Source organism: Protopterus annectens, chromosome 12.part0 (assembly GCF_019279795.1).
Source record: "Protopterus annectens isolate FY-2018-M chromosome 12.part0, PAN1.0, whole genome shotgun sequence".
Taxonomy (NCBI): Eukaryota; Metazoa; Chordata; order Ceratodontiformes; family Protopteridae; genus Protopterus; species Protopterus annectens.
Genome location: NC_056746.1, coordinates 991,982,828 through 992,009,256, shown reverse-complemented (window position 1 = coordinate 992,009,256; position 26,429 = coordinate 991,982,828). Strand labels below are relative to the sequence as shown.

The 26,429-nt window shown below is 40.5% G+C and overlaps 1 protein-coding gene across 1 annotated transcript in view; it reads right to left on the bottom strand.

Annotated features, from left to right (window-relative positions):
* The window catches only part of ADA (adenosine deaminase), a 758,716-nt gene that overhangs the window by 112,879 nt on the left and 619,408 nt on the right, over positions 1-26,429 (bottom strand). The window contains exon 9 of the mRNA XM_044090009.1: positions 10,706-10,773. Within this exon, the coding sequence (XP_043945944.1) occupies positions 10,706-10,773 (68 nt within the window). The remainder of the gene's footprint in view (positions 1-10,705; positions 10,774-26,429) is intronic.

Below are 26,429 nucleotides of genomic sequence, written 5' to 3'. Positions count from 1 at the left end.
GATGTAAACAGACCTAATTTTACATAAGCCAAGTTATCTTTATATATATTCTTTATCAAATTTATAAAATTTAAAGGAAACTCAAAAAGTTCTAAAATTCTAAATAAGTAGTCCCAATTCACTGAATCAAATGCTTTTTCTATATCTAGTGTAATTATGAGAGCCTCTATATTATCTCTATTTAATATTTCAATAATGGTTAGGATTCTTTGTATATTATCATAAGTATGTCTGCCATAGATGAAACCTGTTTGGTCATCATTTATGATTTGAGTCAAGGATTTTTTAATTCTATTGACTAATATAGACATAGATATTTTGTAATCATTATTAAGTAGGGAAATCGGTCTGTAAGAGCTGCAATGGGAGGAATCCTTGTTTTCTTTTTTTATTGGAGTAATTAATGAATATCTCCAGGATAGTGGAATTATGTTTTGAGCTTGAATTTCATTTAGAGTCTTATGAAGTAAAGAAATTGCTGAATTTGGGAGTATCTTGTATAATTCCATTATTATTCCATCTAGTCCTGGCGATTTATTGTTTTGACTCTCTTTAATTTTGTCATTTATTTCCTTGAGGGAAATGTGTTTTTCAATATCAATTTTTAATTTGTCAGGTAATTTTTTTATTATAGGATTGCTATTTTTTGAATCTATTAAAATAGTTTTGTTTTTATTGTTTCCAAAATGATTAGTATAATGAAATTTAAAAGCTTCTAGGATATCATTTATGTCTGACACTTTTTTATTACCGTTTCCTTCATGTACAATATTTGTAATATTGTTTTCTATATTTTGCCTTTTTATTCTCATTGCTAAGTTATGTAAGTGTTTTGGAGATGTTGAGAGAACTGATTTTTAGTTTTTCCAATGCCAAATTTGTCTTATGAGTTAGAATTTCATTATATTTTTTATTTAAATCTTCAATTTCTTTTTTTTTTACCTGAGAATTCTTTACATCAGAAGTGTTTGCATTAATTTCTGTTATTTGTTTTTGAATGCTGTGCAATTCTGATTCCCATTCTTTTGTTTTGTTTTTGAACCAAGATATAATCCTACCATATAAGAAGGCCTTTAGAGTATCCCATATTATTATATTATTTATATCATCAGTGGAATTTATTTCTAAAAAATATTGAATTTCTGATTCTAGCCATGGTTTAAATTTTTTAATTTAGTAATGTAAGCTGGTATTCTTGAAGCAAAATTTAGTCTTTTAAAATCTATTTGTAATTTAAGGATTAGGGCATTATGGTCAGAAGGTGGGCATGGAATGATAGAAAATTTTATTATCTTCCTATTTAAGTCTGGAGATATAAAAATTTTATCTATTCTTGTTTTAGTATTAAATCGATAATCACTATGTGAGTATGATAATGAGTTAGGTTCTTTGAAATTAAATGTATCAATTAATTTTAAGTTTTCTGTCCATTTCTTAAGGTATTTTCCTGTGGAAGTGAGACGTAGATTCCTTTTGTTAGTTGTCTCAGAGTTATCTAGAATACAGTTAAAGTCTCCTCCTATTATTAGAATACCTTTATTTACCCTATTAATTAGTTCTATTTGCTTTTTAACTGTAGATAGTCCTATTCCAGGAATCCAATATACATTTACCAGTGTCCAAATTCTATTCTGAAATTTTATTATTACAATTGATAGTAATCCTTCTTTATCTTCATAGTTGTAAATAATCTGAGGGTTAGCTACACTTTTCTTCCATAAAATTAAGACTCCTCTAGTTTTTTTTTTATATGAGGAGTGAGAGAGAATTAAGTAGTTATTAGGTATCCAAGTAAAGTTGTCATCAGTTTTAAAGTGGGATTCTTGTAGAAATATAACTTGTGTTCTTTGTAATTTTAGATATCGTAATAAATTTGATCTTTTTATAGAATTATTTAAACCATTGATATTTAAAGACAACAATGTTATGTCTGTCATTTCTATAGGTAATTATATTATGATTTTAGAAGAATACGTTGGTAAAGTTCTAATATTTGTGAAGACCTGTGAGAGCATATATATTAATATTCCCTTCTTTTCTCTAAGAAGAAACTTGAACTGAACAAAACTGTTTATTTGATAGTTTAACAAATGTTTCAATTTGGGCCACTGAAAAAAATAAAAAAATGAAAAATATTGTAACAACATATTTTAATTGAATGAATAATAACTTTACTACATTATTCCACAAACATGAAGTACTCAGCACTTCTAATCTGATTGATCTGATAAGATCAAACAGATTTTTCCCTCAATGTCGTCAATCGCATGGAAAAAGATTTTCAAGGTTGAGCTCCATTTATTGGATCCTGAAGATATCTTAAAATATTTATATTTGATGAAAGAGTATATCATGCATTAGTACTATGTTCCTTGAAAAATCCACTCATTAAAGTAATTAATCTTTTACTTGAAGTTGTACTAATACTAGAGTTAGTATTACTTTTTTAATGAATGTTCTATTTAGATGTCTTTTCCAACTGTTGTAAATACTTCTGCTTTATATTATTTTTATATTTATTTATTTATTTTTTTTTTAACTACACGCCCTCCATAAATGTGACTATGTTTTATGAAGCATGTCAGGTGACCTTCCCTTTCCAGAGATAAAATGTATAATAATACATGTATTTGTATTTTGTTTGCATTTATTCTATTTGTACTTCATGTTTAGAACAGGTTATTAATGCAGCAGTTAGTATTACTATCTTATAGTGTTTAGTCCTCTATTTTAGTTCTTTCTTGGTTCCTATTCTAAGTAAATTCTGTACATCCTCTCTGTGTACATATGCATAAATATACACATATACCTACATAAAGACATAGTCACATATATACACACATATATATTAAATAATCTCATTGGGTTACCTATAAGTGTGTGCTATATAATAGCGATTTTGTGTGAACACTCTTGAAAGGATTGGTATCTTGTTATTTCTGGGAAATGTCTACTCACTAACCTTATTAGGGGATCAAGTGGACCATTGAAAGATGAGTGAATATTGTGAATGAATATTCTTTAACTCTTATCCCTAAATCATACAGCAATTAGTGGAGAATACCCATGTCATTTAATTTTATTATTTATGAAATTTCTTTGGGAGTGTAATGGGAATACATAATATTTCAGACTCGTGATTGTTAATTACACAGTAACAGGTCTAACGTTTGTCCAATACTTGTTGATTACAATGTATACAATTGATGGTTTGAAATAATATGTATATGTCACAGAGAATCTATGAATACATGGGTCTCACCTCATTCATTGAACCCATGTCCCACCCAATGCCAAAACAGTCAAGAACATTTCGCTGAGGGTAATAGCACCTCAAACCCCAAAAACGTTAAATAACTAAACACTAATAGACCTACTATTTTAAAGCTAGTGACATTCTCTAGTATTTTGTATAAAAACTATTGCAATTATATATATACCAACTCTAAAATTGCCTTACAGTGAGACAAGGATAGATTTTCTGATCCTTACTGAAGTGCAGTCTCCAGTTAAATCTATAAGTGCTGTGTAATGGTTGACTATATCCTGGTTATTTCTATACCTACCATGAGATCTGCTATCACTTAGATCAAGTATGGTGTGCGAGGATGTATGTTATTGCTATATACTTGCGCTTTAACTTCTCGCACCATACATAACACAGTAACTGTTTCATTTAAATGAAAGCCAAATCTCGTACGTTCAACAAGTCAATCCCAACCATCTAACACTCAGCAAAACACAAGCTCAACAAACAAAGATAGACCCAAACACATACATAGTGTACAGTTTATATAAACATTTCCCAATAATATTATAACAGCAGCTCATGAATGTGTCATGCTGTTTCCCAAAGATGTATATTATGCTCATAAATTACATTTGACCCTACAATATTTCCTTTCTTATTTATTTATTTTTTTCTAGGTTCTGAAGTGTAAAGAAAGGTATACTGTTGATATTACTGTACCATTAGGAACCACTATGAATATTTATGGTATACTGGTGTACCTAGCATCTGTTATAGTGGTGAACAAATACAACGGATTGTGCTTTATTCAAAAATAATACATTTTGTACACAGAAGTTAGCACAGCACTTATGACTGCAGAGAATGCACATAGCAAATGATGTTACGTAAATTTACATATTTCTCAATTGCAGGATGTTCTAATTTTAGCTTTATTTTATATTGTTGCTCTTTACTGTCCCGATTTTAGAGCCGATGTAAGTGAAACTTCACCAAAACACCAATATCAGTTCCACATTACTACAGGTTAATGCTTGTCAATTATACAGATCACAATACTAATGTTATTTACTAAATACATGCAGAATAGGGTTCAAACATAAGTAGATTTAGTCTTTACTTAGATTAGCACTTAACTGTCATAACTAATAGAACTCTCATCAATTAGCTTACTCTAGATTATTGAATTGTAAAAGAAATTAAATTGTCCACATGAGAAACAGATAACAGATATGTGGCGTTTTTCAACAAGAAGACAGTAATTAAATGAGTCTTTTTTAAACATGTGTAGCATATTTTTTTGTTATGCATAATACATTTACCTGTTCATATTTTACTAACATCTACTCAAGTTTTAATCTATTTTATTAGATACTCTACTTCCGCAGTACAGGTTAAACCATAAAGGGGCTGAAACTCAGATCGCAGTTCGCTTTTTCTTTTTATGTTCTAACTGACAAGAAGGTCTCTGCGGGAGTGCGCAAAGCACATCTCTCGCAAACTAATGAAGTGTTCTACGAGCCTCAGCATACTAGCATGTTTCTTATCTTACAATGGAAAGCTGGACAATATTAGTGAAGATATGTAAGAAAAAATCTGACTAGAGAGCTTGAGAGTATATTTTAAAACAGTTTTGGTCACCAACGGATATTTAGAATTTTGAACCGCTAGTAGGCGATTTTTTGCCTTTTTTCCTTCCCCTTCTCTTCCTTCCCATTCTTTACAACGTTTTCTCATATTCATGTACAAAAGTTCAAGAAATGCTCTTTTAAGACACTCTATAAAGATTTGGATTTAAATTATTAAAATTTTACTACAGTAACTATTAATCATAATGTTAATAACTTTATAATAATAGTGGCCTTTCATTTAAATGCTAATGCTCTTATGAGTGAGAATTTAACTAAAGGAAGCAAAAAACTGTACAACTCAAGCACCAAAAATTCCATCCAAACCACTACTATATTATTATGTTAACATACGGATTGTGATACTTTCTAAAAGAAAGAAGAAGAAAATAAAGAAAAAAAAGGAGAAAACTAATTATGTGTCTGAAGTGTAATGAAATTAAGGCTATGTATAAGAATCATACCTTGGTTAATGCTTTGAGAGAAATTGTATCATCAATGTTCTTAACATCAGTTTTTTGTTTTTTTTTCCTCACATCAGTACAAGTATTTTTTCCCGAGGTTCTCTTTAAGGAGGTTGAATTTGACCAATCCATTTCTTCTGGTAGTAAGATTATACTGTTTTTAATGAAGGAAGTGGCTTCTTCGATGGTGTTGAAAGATCTCATGTCATTATTATGTTGAATTCTAATTTTGGCAGGGTATGCAAGCTGTGCCTTTATTTTATTTTGTTTTAAGAATTTCACTAAGGGCCATGTTTTCTTTCTTTGTTCCAAGACTCTTGATGAATAGTCATTATCAAATCTTATTTGGGATTGCTTATAAATAACTGGACTTTTCCTCCATGCAGATCTCAGTATCAGTTCTTTGTCCATAAATGACAGAAATTTAACCACTATAGATCTTGAAAATGAGTTAGATGAGGTAGAAAGTGGTTTTCCGATGGCGCTGTGTGCTCTTTCGATTCCATAAGACAAGCCTTCTTTCAGCCCTAAGATTTCAGGTAACCAGGAATTCAAAAATGAAATGATGTCCTCCCCTTCGGTCTTCTCTGGGACTCCAAAAATTCTTATGTTTGTTCTTCTTTCCCTATTCTCCATATCATCCATTTTGTTTATTAGCCAAGTATTCTGTTGTAATAGAAATTCACTATGAAGTTCTTCTTCTTTTAGCCTTCCATCGATATCATTTAGAGATGTTTCAATGTCTGATATTTTTAGTTGCTGCTGCTGCAGAATTTCCTTAAAGTTTGCTTTTGGCAACTTTTTTTAAGGTTTTCTAGGTTTTCAGTAAATCTGTCCATCTTCAGAGATAAATTTTGAAGGGTAGCTGATATCAGTTGGATTTCTCTCTTCAGAGTAGAGTCTGAGTGAGAATTCTTGGAATTGCTCATTACTAGACAGCTTAGTTAGTCTTCAGGTTTATTTGACAGGAAAATTTTGGATTTTCTTCTTCAAAATTGGTGGTTCTATTGTTAATAGTTTCACATATAAGATTTATCAAAAATCATTTAATAATAATAAGATTTTCCTGTTATTTCTAGTATGAATATGTGGAGCTCAAAAATTTGCTGCTTTCAGTTAGGCATTAGGCTCCGCCTCTATCAGATGACATGGTTCTGACCGGATTGCACTAGTCTGTGCCACTGATCCTATAGCATACCAGCTGTGTGTGCTACATGAAGGTCGGGAGTGCAGACATTGAGGGTTATGGCAGCACTGGCTGCGCAGCATGACAGTGTGGTATCTTTTGCATGCTCCATTGAAAACCTTGTTGCAGCAATGCTGGAGCAATGCCACAGTATGAACTGGATGTTATGTGCCCCAACTGTACTAAACACATTACCTCTAGACCCTCCCCCACCACAAATGGCTCTCAGACATCAGTGTCTGTACTGCAATGTGCATGCACAACTGCTGTTGGTCACTCAGTTGTGAGCCCAGTAATCTCAAACAGACTGTTGCATCACATTACTGCTCCTACCCATAATGTGAACCAAAATGCTTGTGACACCGTATCCAGCTCATTGGTACAGCAAATGTTTCTGGACATGGGAGGGGCAAGGAGCAGGTAGGACCTCAGTGTGAGTGATCAGCATGGGTACCCTAGACAGAGTTAGAGTAACACTGACAGTTGAACCAATTGTGTCCAGTTGTGTCATTCTGACCCTGTGGTAATGATGACCGATATGCTGACCACTGACTTGTCTATTTGTAAGTGTTTTCTCATATGCCTGGTATCACAGGATTTTTCTAATCATTTAACTTGATCTAGGTGACTGATTTAAAGTTGTGATATGTAGTACTTATGTCATTATCATATATTAATACAGATATTGACGATAGTAATACTATACGTGACTTCATGTCTGCATCTCTTGATAGTGGGCATATTGCACATATTTACATGGTTAGCAACACATTATCTTTGTCGTGCAGCACTGATTGCTACGTTACACATTCATACATGCACAAGGATTTCTCTGTATGTATACCTGTGTCACTTATTTTTTATTTTATTTAACATTTGTTAACTGGGAAAGTCTGACTTGGAATGAAGCCAATTTTCAGCGGAGGCCCAGAGAGAAATGCTCCAGATGCATGTCTTTGTAACATGGGAGGAAACCGGAGCACCCGGAGGAAACCCACATGAATGCAGGGAGGACATGCAGACTCTGCACAGAAGGCACCCCAGCTGAGAATTGAACCGGAGAACCTCTTGCTGTGAAGCGACAACGCTTCCGCTGCACCACTGAGCCATCCCTTTTAATATGGTACTGCAGATGCCTCACCCTCAACACTAACTGCACTTTTGTGGACCAGTTTCCATTTTCAATCACCACGCTGACATTTAGTCCCCCTGTGTGCCTTCCCATATATCACTGATTACACACACACATATTTAACAGTGTTATTGCATCACCAATATTGATTCATGTTCCACGTCTATTGTGTAGTCACTGTCATTGCTGTTCGGCATGTTTGAATGTATTCTTACCTGTAACTGAGTCATGTTGCAGCAATAACCTGTGCATCAAGCATGGTCTTATGTGTGACATTCCATGTCAGGCTTGTTTGTGCTTATTTTCTTTTTGGCTAGTCCTTAGGATGCCTGCCATTACTCATGGTGTTGTAAGTGTTTACTTTGTTGCAGCACACTGTTAAACATCACACAATGCTATGTATGATGTATCAGTGTTAGTGCATGACCCCTGTTTTTTTGGTTATGTTTGTACTGATACATTTCCATATATTGTATGGGCCTAGACAGTTTGTGGTGCTGGCTATATTACAGCTATTTTCCCATGCTAGTTATCTGTATATCATACCTGTCCAATGATCCTTGTTGTGCACATTTCCTGCATCCCACACATTTGCCTCTGTGGTCCTCTTTGGTGATGTACCTTGAAGAGAGACTTCCTGCCTTGACGTTTACTCTGTATACATCCATTTGTGTTCCTTGCTGAGTGTTTATTATGTACTTATATTGGTATACCCTATGCTTTTATTATGTATAGTGTTCAATGTGTACAACTAATGGTCTTTTTCTATTAGTTATGCTCTGTGCTGCTGTTGCGGGGCAAAATACGAATAACACTGTTTATTCTGGGTGCATTTGTACACGTTGCTTTTCATAATTCAAAAGTGTCACATGCTGCTGTGTTGCCTTTGTTAGGACATAAGGTTGCATTCTTCATCACTCACACCTATTTCTTCTTACCCCCTGTGTCCTGATTATCCTGTGACAGCTCAATCATCAGACATCTGGGGCTCTTGGGGTAGGTCACCCACACCTGCAGCTGGAAAGTCACCATGTTTTGTTGGTATCATGTTGTGCAGCATGGCACACATGGTAACCATCTTTGATCCTTTTTCTGGTGTGATTTGTAGCACACTCCCAGATGTATCCAGACATCTGAATCTTGCTTTCAGCATGCCATACACATGCTCATTGTTTTGTGTCACAATGTGTGTTCTGTTGTATGCATCCTCAACAAGCATTGATGGGGCTCTGTGTGGCATTATTAGCCAAGGTTACAGTGGATAACCACAGTCACCTGTTTGTATGAAGGAGAAAACACATATTTAATCCAAAAGCTTATTGTTGACAGGTCTAGATTCTGATTACATCATGCCTGTAGTCCTGTACTTACTGAGCAAGTAGTCCTTCAGGAATTTCAGCATGTTGGAAAGTGGCCCTTAGACTGCTTTCTCTCCATATTGCAAGATCATGCACACTCCCGGGGTGTGTTGCTATGATATTAGTAATAAGACCATCTGCTGAGCACATCACCCATTTCTATTGATGTATCATTCAGCATCAGGTACAGCTGGGGTTTTAATTGGGACATGGATGCAGTCTATTGCTGCCAGGAACTGTAAGACAATGTGACAGACAGCTGTCTGGAACACTCCTACAGCATCTCCCATATGCCACTGAAATGTCCCAGAGACCAGTATACCAAAACACAACTACATTTGTGTTTCGATTAGGACTAATTTACCCCACTGACTGTGAGCACACGTGGGGTGCACATGTGCTACACAGAGACAGCACCAGCTCTCTGTCTGATCTGTATCTATCTATTATTTCCTGGTCAGAAAGCTGGATTAACTGTAGCCTGGCTCAGTGCCTAGCTGGCTGCCTTCTGGTATGCATTTGCAGACTGTCCTCTAGTATGGCTTGCAGTACCCCAGGCTGCTGCAGTGTATTAAATGCCATTTACATTTTTTAAAGTAAGGTTTGTGGATTCTGCAAGATTCCTTAAGAATATGTGGAATATAGTGCTGTTAAGGAAAGCACATATGGCCTCCACCAAGTGTTTTCAGAAAGTTGTCAGTGAAGTACTTTGTCACATTTAAGTTGTGTTGATCATACCGATTGGATTTTGCAATCTGGTGGGTGTGCGCAGAGTCAACAATTATCCTCTGCTGAATAGATAAGTACTTGGTCTTGTTTTAGTGTATGTTATAAAAATGCGTCCGCCTCTGACGCTTTGATGTCTTCTTTCGGCATGCTGAGCTGTCTGCAACTTTATTTTAGAATCTGGCCCTTTATGTTGCAGAGCAGTTTATTTTTAAAACTACTGAACTGAAAAAAAATCCAATTCAATCTCTAGACCACAGTGAATGTTGAGCAAAGCATTTATTATTACACTCGATAAGATGAACTGTTGGTTACAACTCTAATTTCACCCTTCACCCACATCTCTTGACATCGGACATCTGCATTAGCATCTTTTTTGCTTTCTCATTTTGCATGAAATCCCTTAATAGGGAGAGGGGTAAATGTTTTGGTGTAAAATTAGTAAAAAGACTATTTTTATACTTTGCAGCACTACAATACCATAAAGGTATGTTTGCTCTAATGATGTTTCTGTGTGTTTGTGCATCAGCAGTGATTGCATGCAAGTGTGTTCTGTTTTTTTCAATGTTTTGTGACTGTAGATTTAGTAAATTTAAGTAAGGGGTGTGGGGAGCAAATGCCCCCACATGGGGGGGGGGGTGACATTTTAAGGTATGTTTGATTTAATAACATTTTTTCAGTCAAATCTGATTCTGTGAAATGAGTTTTCATTCAAATTTGTTCAGTCCTTTGTGATTTAGTGAAGTGTGAATTAGTCAATATAATTACACTCATATACATTGCATACATACATAAGTACAGACGTATCTTTGTTTTTTAAACTTGCTTTCTTTCCAGCAGCACAAACATGTGTCCCTTTTATGTCTTAACAATGAAATTGAGAACTAGAAAATGGTTATTTCACTAATTTGTTGCTCCTTCATAGCTTCTAAGAGTTTTCTTTTCAGAAAAGTTGTTTTACCTGATTGCAGGATGCTTCTCAGACTCGGGGCAACACGCTCCTGTGATGATGCTGGACCAGGGGCACAACTGGGAAAAGAGCAAATGGTGTTAACTGGTCAGAAGGTGGAGCACACAGATATAAACAGTGTTGCATTATTTTCTTTTCTTTACTAGGTATCAATCTGTGGTCACTTACTGAATGATAAAAGAATTCTTGGCAAAATACATGAAAGCATTTATGCAAAATACACAGCTTTGTTAATAAAACTAAGAAAAAAAAAAGAGTTGGACAGAAAGATGTGAAACAAGGATGGAAGATGGTGCAAACAGGGTAAGGAAATAAATCTGAGCTTGACTGGAGGAAAAGTAAAGGAAAAATGAAGGGAAACCGAGACATGAAGGAAGACAGATTGGCATGAAACAAGTTTTAGTTTGTGTGGCATATTTCATACTACATGTATATCAGACAATTGTATACTTTAGAACAGGGAGGTGACAGAATAGTTCTGATATCCTCTTAGCACAGAAACATGAAATGATCACAAGAACAAGCCAGAGAAGATGTATGACCACTGGGAGGTTATGTAATGCTATGATATTCATACAAAAATCGGATATATGTGACATCAGACCTTACATTGTAAAATTAACACAAAATGGCTGCCTACTGATGCAGAGGCAAGGTACCTATCTGCACTGTGTGGCACCAGAGTTCATTTAATAGTCCTGCTGCATGAGAGCTCGTTAGGTGATGATGAGGTAAGGGGTTGACTGAGTGACCTGTGGTTACCTCTGTTATCACTATAGTACGAGTTTTGGGCAAACTTGCTGCATAAGTGCTGCCTGGTGACAAAGGGATGGGGAAAGAATATGTCCTTACTGAACTAAGTCACATGACGCCTACAGCCAGAGTAAGTACATGTGTGCACCTCTAGCATTGCTGCCATTTCCCTTCTGCCTCGCCCCTTTGTTCTCTAGTGAGTAAAGCATACAATAAACAAACAGCATTGTGGCTACTACCATCAACCCTTGACCATGGCTCTTTTGACATGGGGAATAAATGGGTCTAAAATGTGAACATGGCAGGCAACACCTGAGGTCACTGGCTCAAAAGTAACAAAATACCCACAACACTGGTGCAGAAAACAGTAGCCACTTGGTTCTGTGGCATGCAGGGATTAAAGCCTTGAGTATGACCTAGAGAACTGAGGATCAAATACCAGTTTAAGCACTGGAGCAGGTGAGGGACATGTGTCAAGGGTACACATACCACAAACACTCCCTGGTGGAGTTCTAAAGACACAATATGCATCTACATATTATGAGAGCAGGGACCTAATGCACTTCCCTGTGACAGGAAATTTCAAGCAGCAGATTCCTTTTTTGGACCATTTATCCTAATTTATAACCTGTGCAGCAGTTACTACCATCATCGACCACAACACTCGTCCCCATCATCCTGGGTTCAGTGTAAGCTGTCTTCTATTATTATCTTTGTACATTTACATGTAATCATCTGCCACACTACTGTTCTGAGCCAGATAATACAGTAAAAGAATCTGAGGCCATCCATGTGAATAGTTTGGAGTCACTAAAATAGCCACAGTGGTCAAAGTGGAGAGGGCATTTTGCTAGTGCACTGGGCCTTCACTTAACCCAAGTGAATTATAGAACTGCAGTCAGTTAACTGGTAAACTTTTGTTACTGTTTAAAATTGCCTTTTTTTTTGCATGTGACTGCCCTCCATTTGCCTGGTCTGCAATAATCTGTGCAACAGCATTCTTGTTGCCTGCATCTGATTTCCACTGGATTTGGCCTTCTATCAATTCCTTCTACAATACGGCAGTGGCAAAAACGTATATTTTGTAGCACTTAATTGTTTGTCAGCATTTTATGGCACTGCTATTGAAAAGCCTTTTGCTTAGGGACTCTGAAGAACTTGATTTGCAAATTATGGCATTTTACTGGTCATTCACCCCTACAGAATTACAGGCAATTGGCTGGTAAATGCTATTGCTACTGTTTAAACTGCTTTGTTTTCTATAGAAGTCCATCTGTCTGGGCTGCACTCAGCTGTGCAACAGCAGTCCTGCTGCTTGTGTCTGATTTTTCACTGCATTTAACCTCCAATCAAGCTGTTCTATGACAGGGATGTATCAAATATTTATTTATTTACTTTAAACATTTTGTAACACTTAATTACTTGCCTGCATTTTATTGTTCTTCTGCTGGGAAGCTTTCAGCTTTGGAACACCAAAGAACTTGCTTTGCAATAGAAGGCATTTTGCTGCTGTTCTTGACATTCATTCACCCCAGATGAATTACTGTGTTACACAGAGGAACTGCTTACCAGGCTGAGGAAGGAAAGGATGACAATCAGCTGCCTCTCAGGTGCTAGGATTCATCAGTTTACTAGGGCACTTGAGTCCCCACAACCCAAGTACTCATACAATCAGGTTGCTGCTCACGCATCACTGGATTATACGAACAGAGGCATGATGGAACTCTTCAAGTATGCATCCCAGGCTGGTATGACACCAGTCTTGACCAGCATCTTATCTTCTCTGAGAATGATGCCATGTTTTAAATATATGTTTGACTTCAACTCTTTGCTTTGTTACTGGTGTCACTCCAAAGGGGTTCAATTTGTGTCTGTCTGGAGGAAGATAACTGACATTCCTATCTGCTTTACATGGGATATCCTGAACATCACTCCACAGGGCTTTTAGATATTGGCCAAAATGTTACCCACCCTCATAGTGCTTTTTTAAAGCAGTGCCAGCATGCACCATCTTCTCCCATAGCCAACCAAATCAAGACAATATAAAAGTGATCTTACTTAATGCTAACAGTTTTGGCAAGAAATTACCCTGCCAAGAAGTTCCAATGACCCTGGAAAAAATTAAAAGTCTGGATTAGATCATAAGTATGGTTCCAGTGGAGTGAAAATAGATGCTCCCTACCTGAATTCAACACCATCCACTAGATCAGATCCTCTAGTGAAGGTAACTCTGCTAACAGTGGTGGTGTGTCCATTTTCCCTGAAACTCTATCACATACAGACTTATACAGCAAGATAACTTTCTCAAACTGCTCCACATCCTAGTAAATATAAAGAGGACCCATTGTCAAATCCTAAGCAATTCTAGAACCCTTTCCTATGTCACCAGCATTCCATGATGCATACCTAAAAACCTCATTACCACTGAACCCAACTCTGTTATTCTTGTGGATTTCAAAAACTTATCTATAATGGAAAACTAACAGTAATACAAATAAATATGCTTCCTAGATTTCATTACTGCTAACTCGCTTAACCAGAGTGTGTGTGCACTTCTCTGCAAGTGGTCCACATGTGATGCATCTGGTCATCACTATATAGCACTACTATGCCCAGTTACTGGCTAGAAATTACCACCAATCATTGTTACTTACCATTAAGACCCATCCCTGCTTGCATTCAAATCCATCTGTCTTTAGGGATTTCTCCAAGATAAACTAAGTGCAACTAGCTATTGACCACTGTTTGCGGGCTCTGTAGCCAAGACTGCTAAATTTGTTGATGGTGTCCATTGATATGTTTACCTGATCAAATATGGTGCCAAGGTTAGGAACATACCCCTATAGTGGAACCTCAGTGTAAACAAGTTATACAACAAAGAAAAACTCTCATTTCTTAAAAGCAAAATGAAAACCCCATGCTCCAACACTGATCTCAATCACAGAATCACAGAATGTACAACTTATCTCTGCCATGTGGCCTTGTATACCTTGCCAGCACTCACCCATAGACCTTACCTCATTTTTTAAGGAGTGACAGAGTTATTATACTTGGGTGAAAACCCCATGCTCCAACACTGATCTCAATCACAGAATCACAGAATGTACAACTTATCTCTGCCATGTGGCCTTGTATACCTTGCCAGCACTCACCCATAGATCTTACCTCCTTTTTTAAGGAGTGACAGAGTTATTATACTTGGGTGAAAACCCCATGCTCCAACACTGATCTCAATCATAGAATCACAGAATGTACAACTTATCTCTGCCATGTGGCCTTGTATACCTTGCCAGCACTCACCCATAGACCGTACCTCCTTTTTTAAGGAGTGATAGAGTTATTATACTTGGGTGAATTTATAAATACCCATCCAGTTGTCTAATTCCTTCAGAAAGGAAGACTGTACCACACTGCCTGATCTGGAGATGAAGTTTTCAAGTGAAGGTATAGTGATTGTATGACAAATCTGTCTCTCCACGGTGATTTATTTGCTGAATCAGGTTCACATCTCTTGTTCTAGTGTTTACAGAACTGTTTGATTTGTGGAGAAATAAGAGGTCTTGGGCTGCCGGATTCCTACTGGCACAGAAGCTAAGGCACAGACTGCCCGCAAAAACTCTGTAGGATACCGAATACTGGGACAAGGCCTCCAGCTTCTCTTGATAGCTCAGGGCCTTTAGTCCCAAGACCACTTTTGTCAGGAACCTTTTGTGCTCTAACTGCTTGATATGTTTTGTAAGATACATCACAAAGGGGGATCTGTATTCTATGATGAAAATATCCTTTGCAATCAGCTGTGCCAGATCCGATTCCCCGAGTCTTGATCAGTGTTGTAACATGATGACCAAAGAACAGCATTATCTACCTATGTTCCAAGGTTTCTAACATAGTTATTTACCCATGTTCAGAGGTTTCTAACAACATAGAGTTATCTACCCATGTTCCGAGGTTTCTAACAACACAGAGTTATCTACCCATGTTCCGATGTTTCTAACAACATAGAGTTATCTACCCATGTTCTGAGGTTTCTAACAACATAGAATTATCTACCCATATTCCGAGGTTTCTAACAACATACAGTTATCTACCCATGTTCCGAGGTTTCTAACAACATAGAGTTATCTACCTATGTTCCACGGTTTCTAACAACATAGAGTTATCTACCCATGTTCCAAGGTTTCTAACAACATAGAGTTATCTACCCATGTTCTGAGGTTTCTAACAACATAGAGTTATCTACCCATGTTCCAAGGTTTCTAATAACATCTTCATTTTGGACAGAGTTTTTTTATATTATAAGTTGGATGGAGAGTATGTTTGACCAATGCAACAATATTGCATTTTGTAGCATTTACTTTTAGCATGTGGTCAGTTCACCAGCTATTAACATGCATAAGTTCACTTTTCTAGCTTCTCTGTATTGGAAAGGGATTCAAGTGCAACACTCAGTTTACAATTGTTCGCAAACATGGTTAACCAAAGCGCCTTATTTTTGATTTGCAGATCAGAAAACTGTATACTGTATAGCAAATGTTCTAGCATGGAACCCTGTGGAACCCCACTGGTTGTTTTATGCTGTCTGAGGCCTTGCATGCCACTCTCACAAAGTGGATTCTGTCCCTCAAATAATTATCAATTTATCTAAACATCCATTCATTTTGAGTGCATATGGTCTTTTGTTAATGTTAGCATATGATATATTTTTTGTGTGGGGAGGGGGCTTTTTCTGCCCACTGCTTTATCCTGTGGCTTACCACCCAGTGCCCATATTCATCGCTGTCCTGGGAGTCTAGCCATGAATATCCACTAGGGAGGGATCCATTATAACCTACCCTGTTACTCCCATGGGTAAAATTCAAGGGTCAGGCAAGCAATATGATCATGGAGCGCTTCTCCATGCCTCTGCAGCAGCTCAGTTATTTCCTCACTCTGACCCCCAGTGGACCACACCTCCCAGTAGTGAAGTCCTCAGCCTCCCATCAGGGATTGTCACAAAAGATGTCCACAGAACCATCCTCCCACCTAGATCAAAGTTACCATGAGCTGAAAAATCACCTTGTCTAACAAGAACAACCATACATCATTATTGAACTATATTAGAAACCTTGGGGGCAACACCCAACATTGCACTGAGCTGATAATAGAACCACTCTGTCCCAGGCAACATTCCGAACATAACAACAAACAAGTTTTGTAAATTCTAGTTATGGGGCTGGTATGTTCTGTATTTTCCCCTGTGGATCCTAGTTATGGGATTGGTATGTTCTGCATTTTTCCCATGTGGATTTTAGTTATGGGATTGGTACATTGTGTATTTTTCCTTGTGAATCCTAGTTATGGGATTGGTATGTTGTTTTTTTTTCCTTGTGAATCCTAGTTATGGGATTGGTATGCTCTGTATTTTTCCCATGTGGATCCTAGTTATGGGATTGGTATGTTGTGTATTTTTCCTTGTGAATCCTAGTTATGGGACTGTTATATTTTCATTTTCCCATGTGGATTCTAGTTATAGGAGGAGCTGTTCAGTATTTCTTGGTGCCGATTCTAGTTACGGCAGTGGCTGTTGTACATTCCACACTGTGGATTCCTTTTATGGCATTCATGATTCTGCATCCCATGCTGACGTCTCACAGCTGAGCCGGTCTGTGGCATTTTGTTATAATAGGCTCACAGTGATAACGACAGAGACAATACAACACATACAATACAACAATACAACTTAGACTAGATATTTTAGAAAATTGTGTGACATAAGAAGTAGTCATGTTATTAGATGGTAGAGTAAGGAAGTGATGCAGAAATACTACTTGAAGAGATTAGGACTTAGAAAGCTAGGACTGTAGGTACAAAATGGTGTCATTAACAATATTGTCTGGCTGTTCTGCGATAAGCACTCAATACTATCCGATTACTCAAGGGTGCTATAAAAGCTGTGGGAAAACTGTAGTTTTACAGTCCTATTCTAGAGATATGTAAGCCATCTGATAATTCACAGCCAGCCTGTTCTAGCTTCTGCACTAGCATGCTATCTTTACATTTGAGGACATGTACTGCTATGTTACATAAGGCTTTCTTGAACTAACACTGGCATGTGTGGACCTATCAGCATTTTCATTAAAGAAAGATTAAAGATTAAAGATCAACCATTGCACTGGCTGTTAAATCAAACATTCCATTTAATACATGTGATCATGCCCAATCCTTGTTCCCATGTACTGGGATGTAGGTAAGAGACTGATGCAGATATTCTTACACTACTCAGGGCTACATCTAATACCAGCTTGGATCTACAGCTCAGATAGTATCTTGAAGCTTTTGAATGGCTGTAAATTTGATTACAAATCCTTGATTTCTATAGTGCAACCAATGCAGGGAGACTAGATGTATCTCACGTATGTATCCTCCGACTAGTAAACCTTGTGATGCAACAATGACAATAACAAAATGTTAGGTGCAATGAGGCTGATATGTCACCATTCTTTTACTCGGGCACTATATGTAATTCCTGAGAATTTGATAAATTCCCTTGGTCCTTCATGAACAGATATATACTTTAATCAAAGTGTGTTTAAGAGCATTAAAACAGACAGAAGAAGAGAGTAAACTTATCCATTCTGAACATAAATTGTAACTCTGGAAATTAGAAAGTTTGTCCATAGAAATAAATTGCTCTTTAATTATTCTGGGAAACATGTGGTCAAGCTTCAGCTAAAATACTGATTCGTGATTCGAGTTTTGGATTCCATAAATCTGCACCTCAATTACTGTGGAGCTTCTCATGCACAGTGAAATGCAAAATTATCTTTCACTTTTCTTCCAAGTTATTTTTCAAAAGACAGCAGATATGAAATGACATACAGTTTTGAAAGGCTTCCTAAATTTATAAATGCTTAAAGGTTACATTTTTCCAAGTACAAATGTAGCTTGGAAAATGTACTATATTGAACCACATTTGAAAAAAAAAAAACAATCCACTAAGGCTAGAACTGGTTACCATACAGGAACATGAAAGATATAGATAACACTTCACATTAATAAAAGTACATTTTCACTTGGTAAGATTCAAGAGCAAGCCCCGCTGACATGACTTTTGACACATGCACACCAAAGGTTATCACACAGCACAGTCTGAGTAATCGCTAATAGAAGATGCTATAACAGATCTAAAAGATGTATATAAAAGATGTATACAATCTGCTAGTGGATAACTTTAGCTCTAACATCACCCCTTCTCACCTCCTACATTCCCAAATCACATGTCCACATCTACTCCAAGAAGTCATTCTCAAAGCACTTTCCAAGGCCAAGAACACAGGTTCTGTGGGGCCAGATAACATAACAGGCTGACTACTGGCCAGGCTTAAAGCGGACCTGTTAAAACCCCTACAGAGGCAATTCAATATTAGCCTCCAAACAGGCTTTGTGCTGGATGAATGTAAGATAGCAACAGTCATTTCCCTGAATAAAGGATAGGGTGTCAACGGACCTGGGTAATTATCAACCCATAAGTCTGACCAGTCTCATCTGTAAGGTTATAGAGAGGATCATTACAGAATTAATAAATAATGGGGTATGTACATACAAATATTTCAAGCATAGGCATTAAAACCCTTCCAGCCTGTCAATATACCAAAATAAGAAGTTATGCACTCACCATAACATTCCATCTGAATAGGTAAACTTCATTTGTCAGCAACCTATGGGAATCGGATCCGACCTCAGATCCGAGCTGGCAGTTTTCAACAGCTTTAGATCCGAGCCCCAAGCTCCTCCCCCTACCCATAATCCCCTGCCAACCCTGACTGACCTCAGATCAAGTTTGCCCAACAGCAGAGACTGCTATAAAATTATTCTCAAGATAAGGCAGGTAAAACCCATGGACCTGAGTATGAAGACATTCGCAAGTGAGGGGGCAGGAGGGAGGGACAGTTGCTGACAAATGAAGTTTACCTACTCAGATGGAAAGTTATGGTGAGTACATAACTTCTTAATCTGAAGTAGTTAACTTAATTTGTGCAGCAACCTATGGGACAGAGTCCCCAGCTACCTGAATCTTGGGCGGTCTTCATGGAAGGATGTTCCGGAGCACTGCAGAGCCAAAGGATGCTCTCCCTCTGGAGATAATGTCCAATTTATAGTGATTGATAAAGGTATGAGATGAGGCCCAAGTGGCTGCCGAGCAAATATCATCCAAAGAGACTCTAGCTCTAAAAGCCACAGAGGTAGACATAGATCGAGTAGAGTGGGCATGGACTCCCTGAGGTGCGGGCCTGCCCGAGCTTTCATATGCTAAAAGGATACACTGTGAAATCCATCTAGACAGTGTGACTTTAGACACAGATTTACCCAAGTTAAATTTGGCAAAGGAGACGAACAACTGGTCGGATTTCCTATGACCAGATGTCCTGTGGATGTAGAAGCGAAGTTGTCAATGCACATCCAATGAGTGTAATTTGTATTCCCCTTTGTTATGGTAATTAGGAAAAAAGACCGGCAGGTTGATGGACTGGTTAATATTTGACTCAGAGGCAACCTTGGGAAGAAAAGAGAGATTGGTCCTGAGGTAAACTCTATCCTTGTGAAAGGTCAAGTATGGGGGTTTTATGCAGAGGGCCTGTAGTTCAGAGACCCTTCCAGCCGAGGTGATAGTGACAAGAAAGACCGTTTTCCATGACAAGAATTTAAGATCTACTGAAGCTGCAGGCTCAAACAGGGGAACTGTCAAGGCCTGAAGCACCAGCGTTAAATCCCAAGGAGGGACTACATCCTTCACTGGAGGTCTGAGCAGAAAGGTGCCCTTCAAAAAGGTCTTACACAATTTCGTGGTGATCAAAGGGCCCAGTTCATTTCCCACGTGATAATGAGAGATAGCTGCTAGTTGAACCCTGACTGTAGAGGAGCTAGCCCCCTGATGAAACAGTCCTGACAGAAAGTCTAATACAGTGGGCAAAGGAGCTGTAAAAGGATCCAAATTTTTGCGTTCCGCCCAAATGGAGAAACGTTTCCATTTGCTGCTATAGATCTTTCTAGTAGAAGGCTTGTGCACTGCTACTAGAATAGTTTTAAATGGGGAAGAGATACCGAGAGTCCTAGCTACGAGTGGAACTGGAGCAGCCAAGCTGTGAGCTTGAGGTTGTCCAGGTTCGGGACCGGGAGATCTAGGGGGTGGGATATTAGATCCGGATGGGGATCCAGAATCCAAGGAGGATTCACCAGATGAGACCAAAGGTAAGGGAACCAGGTTTGACGAGGCCAAAACGGGACAATGAGGATAATCCCACTCCCCAACCGACTGGCTTTCTGAAGAAATTTCAGCATCAGAGGAAGAGGAGGGTAAGCATAAAGAAGACCGGGAGGCCAAGCATGCACCAGAGCGTCTCTCGGGGATTCCCCGGAGGGGGAAATGAGAGCGAAGTAGTCGTAACATTTTGTGTTCGAGGGACAGGCAAAGAGATCGTAACAGGGTTGCCCCCATTTGGCGAAAATCCGATTCGCTATCTCGGGATTCAGAGATCACTGGTATGGTAACAGGATGGTGCGACTTAGTTTGTCCGCTAGGATGTTGGACCATCCCGGAATGTGCGTTGCTATGAGAAAGCGGTTGGTGGAGATCGTCCATTCCCACACCCTCATGGCCTCTCGACAGAGTGGGTAAGACCTGGTTCCCCCCTGCTTGTTGATGTATCAGACAACAGACATATTGTCTGTCTGAATCGCAATCGTTCCTACAGGAAGAAGGTCCTGAAGTGCTTGCAACGCTAACAGCACTGCCCTCATCTCTAGGACGTTGATATGCAGTGAGGTCTCCGTGAGGTCCCACGTGCCTTGGACTGTCCTGCCCAAACAATGCCCCCCTCCCACCTGAGGCGGTAGGCATCCGTGGTCACCGTGGCTAGTGGAGGGGTGATAGAAAAGGGGCATCCTTGCTGGAGGTCCGGAGATTGGAGCCACCATAGGCGGGCCCTCTTGCAAGCCCTGCTGAGGGGAACGGGATGGCTGAGAGGATAGTGAAGAAAGGACCACTGGACCTGAAGGGTCCATTGTAAGACTCTCATGTTCAAACGTGCCATTGGCAATAGGTTGATTGCTGCCGCCATCGAGCCAAGAGCCCTCAGGACCAATTCCGCCGGGGGAGCTGGAGATTGCAGAATGGCCTGCATGTGTAGCCTCAGGGTTAATAGCCGGTCTGTGGTCAAGAAAGCTAGGAGTTTGTTTGTGTCTAATCTGGCCCCTATGAAGTCTATGGTGTGAGTCAGAGTAAGAGATGACTTCTCTATGTTGATAGTGATCCCCAGCCGGGGAGCTAGATGAAGAAAGTAGTTTCTGGCTGCACAGAGTAGATGCCTTGTTGGGGCGGTCAGGAGCCAGTCGTCCAGGTACGGGAAGACCTGAATTCCCTGGAGCCTCAGGTGGGCTGCTATCACTGCTAACACTTTGGTGAACACCCTGGGGGCTGTGGTGAGACCAAAGGGGAGGACCCTGAATTGGAAATGACTGGCTCCTAGCCGGAAGCGGCGGAACCTCCTGGATTGCCTGTCCATCAGAATGTGGTAGTACGCATCCTTGAGGTCTATAGAGCACATCCAATCGTTCTCCCACAAGAGGGGGAGAATGGACTGAAGAGTGACCATGCGGAACTTCTCTTTGGTTACTGACAGATTCAGGGAAGAGAGGTCGAGGATTGGTCTTAAGTCCCCCGTCTTTTTTGGCACCAAGAAGAACCTGGAGTAAAACCCGGACCCGCACTGGTCTGGGGGGACGTGTTGGATGGCTCTTATTTCCAGCAAATGTTGGATTTCCATTGCTGCGGCCTCTCTCTGATCGGGTGGGACATCGGGGAGGTATCTGGGGCTGCATGGGTAACGAGGAAAGGGAATCTGATATCCTCTGGATATGATGCGAAGCACCCAGCGGTCTGTCATGATGGACTCCCAAGCTGCTGGCTGCTTCGAGAAATGCCCCCCGACTGCCTCCAGAGTGGAGCAGTCAGGCAACCCCTCAGGGGTGTTGCGTGGGTTGGACCGAGAATGGTTCTCTGGATCCAACATTTCGTGGGCCCCCTCTGCCTCTAGGGTGACTTCCACCCTGCCCTCCTCTGCCGCGGAAGGGCTGGGAGTCCGGAGCAGGACGGGACTGTTGCGACTTCCAGAACCACATCTTATTCTGTCCCTTTTGATTCTTAGAGAAGGACCTCTGGGGAGCAAAGAAGCGGACTCCGATGGCAGACAACGTCTTCCCGTCCTTTTCGCTCTGGACCAAGGTATCTCGCACGGTTTTGCCGAAGAGGGCAGAACCATCAAAAGGGGCATTAGCGAAAGATGCCTTAAAGGGTTCCATGAAATCACAGTGCCAGAGCCAGGCCTGATGTCTCATAACGAGGCCCGCTCCGCTGGCTCTAGTGGCTCCTTCCGTGGCATGAGGCAGTAGCCGCATAGAGGTGTTAGATATGGATCATAGAGTGCCCATCTGGGTGGAGTGCAATTGTTTGTCCTCCGCTGACATGGACCCGGGGGGCGACGCAGTGTACTCTTTGATAAGGTCCCGCTGCAGTCGGAGCACATGTGCCATGTAGTTCAGCGACTTGACAGAGAAGGTAGCCAAACTCACATGTGCCATGTAGTTCAGCGACCTAACAGAGAAGGTAGCCAAACTAAACACCCGCTTCCCTAGGCGGTCCATCGACCGAGACTCCTTGCTCGGGGGATGAACCGAGGGACCCTCCTGAGCAAGCTCCCTCTTGGTGGCCGCCGCCACCAACATGGCATCTACAGGGGGACCCTTACTCCAGTGGGACTTGTCAGAGGGTGGGCTAAGGATCTTGTCCGGGTGCTTGGGGACTGGCTCCACAGTGTCCGGCTCCTCCTTCCACACCCTAGTAGTAATCAAGTCTACCAGGGGGTTGGCCGGAGGGGACACCCAAGAGGTGGACGGGCCTGCTTCAAATGCCTCCAGGAACACGGATTCATCCGAGGTAGGCTTTGGGGCAGACCACCCCCCCCTTATTCTGAGCATTTCCATGATTTCACCAAATGAGACATCTTCGGGGGGTGATCTTGGGGAGCCTTCCCCTTCCTCCAAATCTGTGTACTCAGTCAAGGACTCGGGGGAGTCCAGGTGCCTCCTCTTGCACCTTCGCTTGTGAGGAACCTCCTCGGGGGGGCTGTCCGAGGAGGTCTCACCAGCAACATCTTGTTCCAATGGAACTACCTGGGACGTCAAAGCAGGCTGTCCCTGGGGCCGGGTGATGGAAGTCGGGCCCAACAGAGAAGGAGTGCAGGGTGGAGCCATGACAAGGGCCGAGGGCCTGGAATCTCTCGACAGAGCCCTCTCCACCATGTCGAATACCGAGGGAGATCTGCTCTCTCTGAGATCCGAGAGCAGACCCTCGCTCGGGTCCGACGGACGGATCGGAGCCGGCACCGAAGCGATCGGATCCGACGGACCAGTATGCTCCGACCTAGATGGAGCCAAAGACATACCGATACCCCCGGATCCGAAGTTCGGCCTTCGGCTCCGAGAGCTCGGATCCAAAGAAAATGGACCCGACAGACTCAAGGGAAGTGTCTGCGCCAAAGTACGCGAGACTATCGGCGCCGACACACCCCAGGCTCCAAGGCTGCCCGGCTCTGAAGACTCTGAACCCGGGAAACGGGATGGAGAAGGAGCTATCGGGGCAAAGAAGGGGGTCGAGCTCCCCCCCGGAGGGGGGGGGGAGGCAGGAGCACTCCCATCTGCAGTTGGGCCTGGAGGAATCTTCTCATCATCCGGTTCAAATCTGCATCCGTGAGACTTCGGGTAGATCTCGATGCGGCCACCGAGGTGGGGCGGGAATGTCGCCTCAATGACCTTGAAGGAGATCGGGTCTCCTCCTCCTCAGGACCCAGTGAAAAGCACGGGGACCGGATCCGAGAAGGAGGAGACCCAGAAGACCTGGAGGGAGAAGACCGCTTAGCCGGGGGGCCGAAGCGGAAGCCTCGGCCCGCCGCTTGTGGTGCTTCTCCCTCCTCCTTTCTTTCCTGGCCTCCCTCTCCTCCGGGCCTAAGGCGGGAGGTTGAGTCCCGGCTGGGGGGAGGGAAGCAGGAGTGGCAGCTGCCACAGCGGGAGCCACGGGAGGACCGGAGGTAGAAGCAGAGTCTGGGGGCAGAAGACCCGCCAGATTCAGCTTAGACCTCCGGTCCTTGAGTGCCCTGGGGTTGAACGCTGCACAAATGGTACAACCAGAGAACAGGTGCTCAACCTCAAGGCACAACACACTCCGAGTGTGGCCATCCGCTGAGGACAGCTTATGGCCACACTCGGTGCACTTAGAAAACATTAACTTTGGGGCCTCAGACATACTAAAGGTAAAACCACACACACTAGGCCCCAAACACACACACACAACCCTTTGACGGAACCACGAAGGAAGGGGGAGGTTAAAAATAAAACAAAGTAAATTAAACTAAGAGAGTTTAAACTAGAAGAGGGAAACTGTACACACACTCACACCAAAAGTTAAAGAAAAGGGTCAGAAAAGTTAAAATTTTCCTCACAAAGAGAACGACAAAGCCTGGAACTCGAGATCAAGCTGCTGAAGTAAACCGTGGCAAACTAGATCTGAGGTCAGTCAGGGTTGGCAGGGGATTATGGGTAGGGGAGGAGCTTGGGGCTCGGATCTAAAGCTGTTGAAAACTGCCGGCTCGGATCCGAGTTCGGATCCGATTCCCATAGGTTGCTGCACAAATGAAGTTAACTACTTCAGATCAATTGATTCCATAATACGTGTCCAGGCTGTTCTTAAAACATCTAAACTAGTGTTTGCTTTAATGTAATTCTGGTAGTCTATTCCATACATTAGCTACTCTCTCAGAGAACCAATTAGTACACTTCTCATTTCTATAGAATCTTCTACATAAATTGTTTGAAGATTCTCTACTACCTTTTGATAATCCCAAACATTCCCAGAAGTAATATTCTCTAAATGCCCTCTGTACATGAATAAGGTCGCCTCTTAAATCACAAATGAAAAGTTATATACCAAACCAAACACAGCTGTATAAATAATACCAAAAAAGTTTATTGGGTAAGTGCTTTCATGCTATCACAATGCACTTCTTCAGACAAATAACATCAACAACACACATTAAATACCATAAATCCAGTTAAAACAGCCAATCAATGTGGCAATTTACATGCCTTCAATAAAGGTTTTAAAGGTATACCACCACTCAGGCTAGGAAATCTATGAACTTGAAGGGTGGTAATCCATTTAGTTTCAGCCACTTCAAACATATTGACCATATCACCACCTCTTAAATCACAAATTAAAACTTGCAGAAGTAAAAAAACAAAGTATGGTCATTAAAAACAACTATATGCCTATACAAAACGCTTGTGACATCTTTATTCCTAATATAACCAATATGCTCAAAAGGATGTTCTCTAAGTGATAGGTTGGTTTTCATTAAAACATAAAAACATGTACAAGCATTACAATGAGCTAAATAAACAAGATGACTAATAGTACAATCAGCATAAAACCTGGGAGGAAATCTGAAACCACTTAGAGGGTGTATAAAATCTCGCTAATCAGATATATAAGCAAATGCTGTGCAAGATCGACAAGGGTAAGTACCAGCCTATTAGAAAAATTAGAAGGCAACTTGTTAAAATGATAACACAATTGTCTTTTAAGAGACAAACTGCTCTTAATACAAAATCTGTTTACCAAACCCACTATATCACTGATCTTATCTTCAGATAAAAGAATCGGCCAAGTTTTATGTATAATACCACAGATCTTACTGATATCACTAGTGTAGGTTAAAGCAAGCTTCACTTTATTATCCTTAAGACCCCCTAGCATCCTCCTTATGGTACTTAGTAAAAAAGTATGGCCTAGCAATATCTCGCCGTACCTCTCTGATGTCACCAATAGAAGAAACCAACTCATATTCAGGATATCCTCCATCAGTAAAATCAT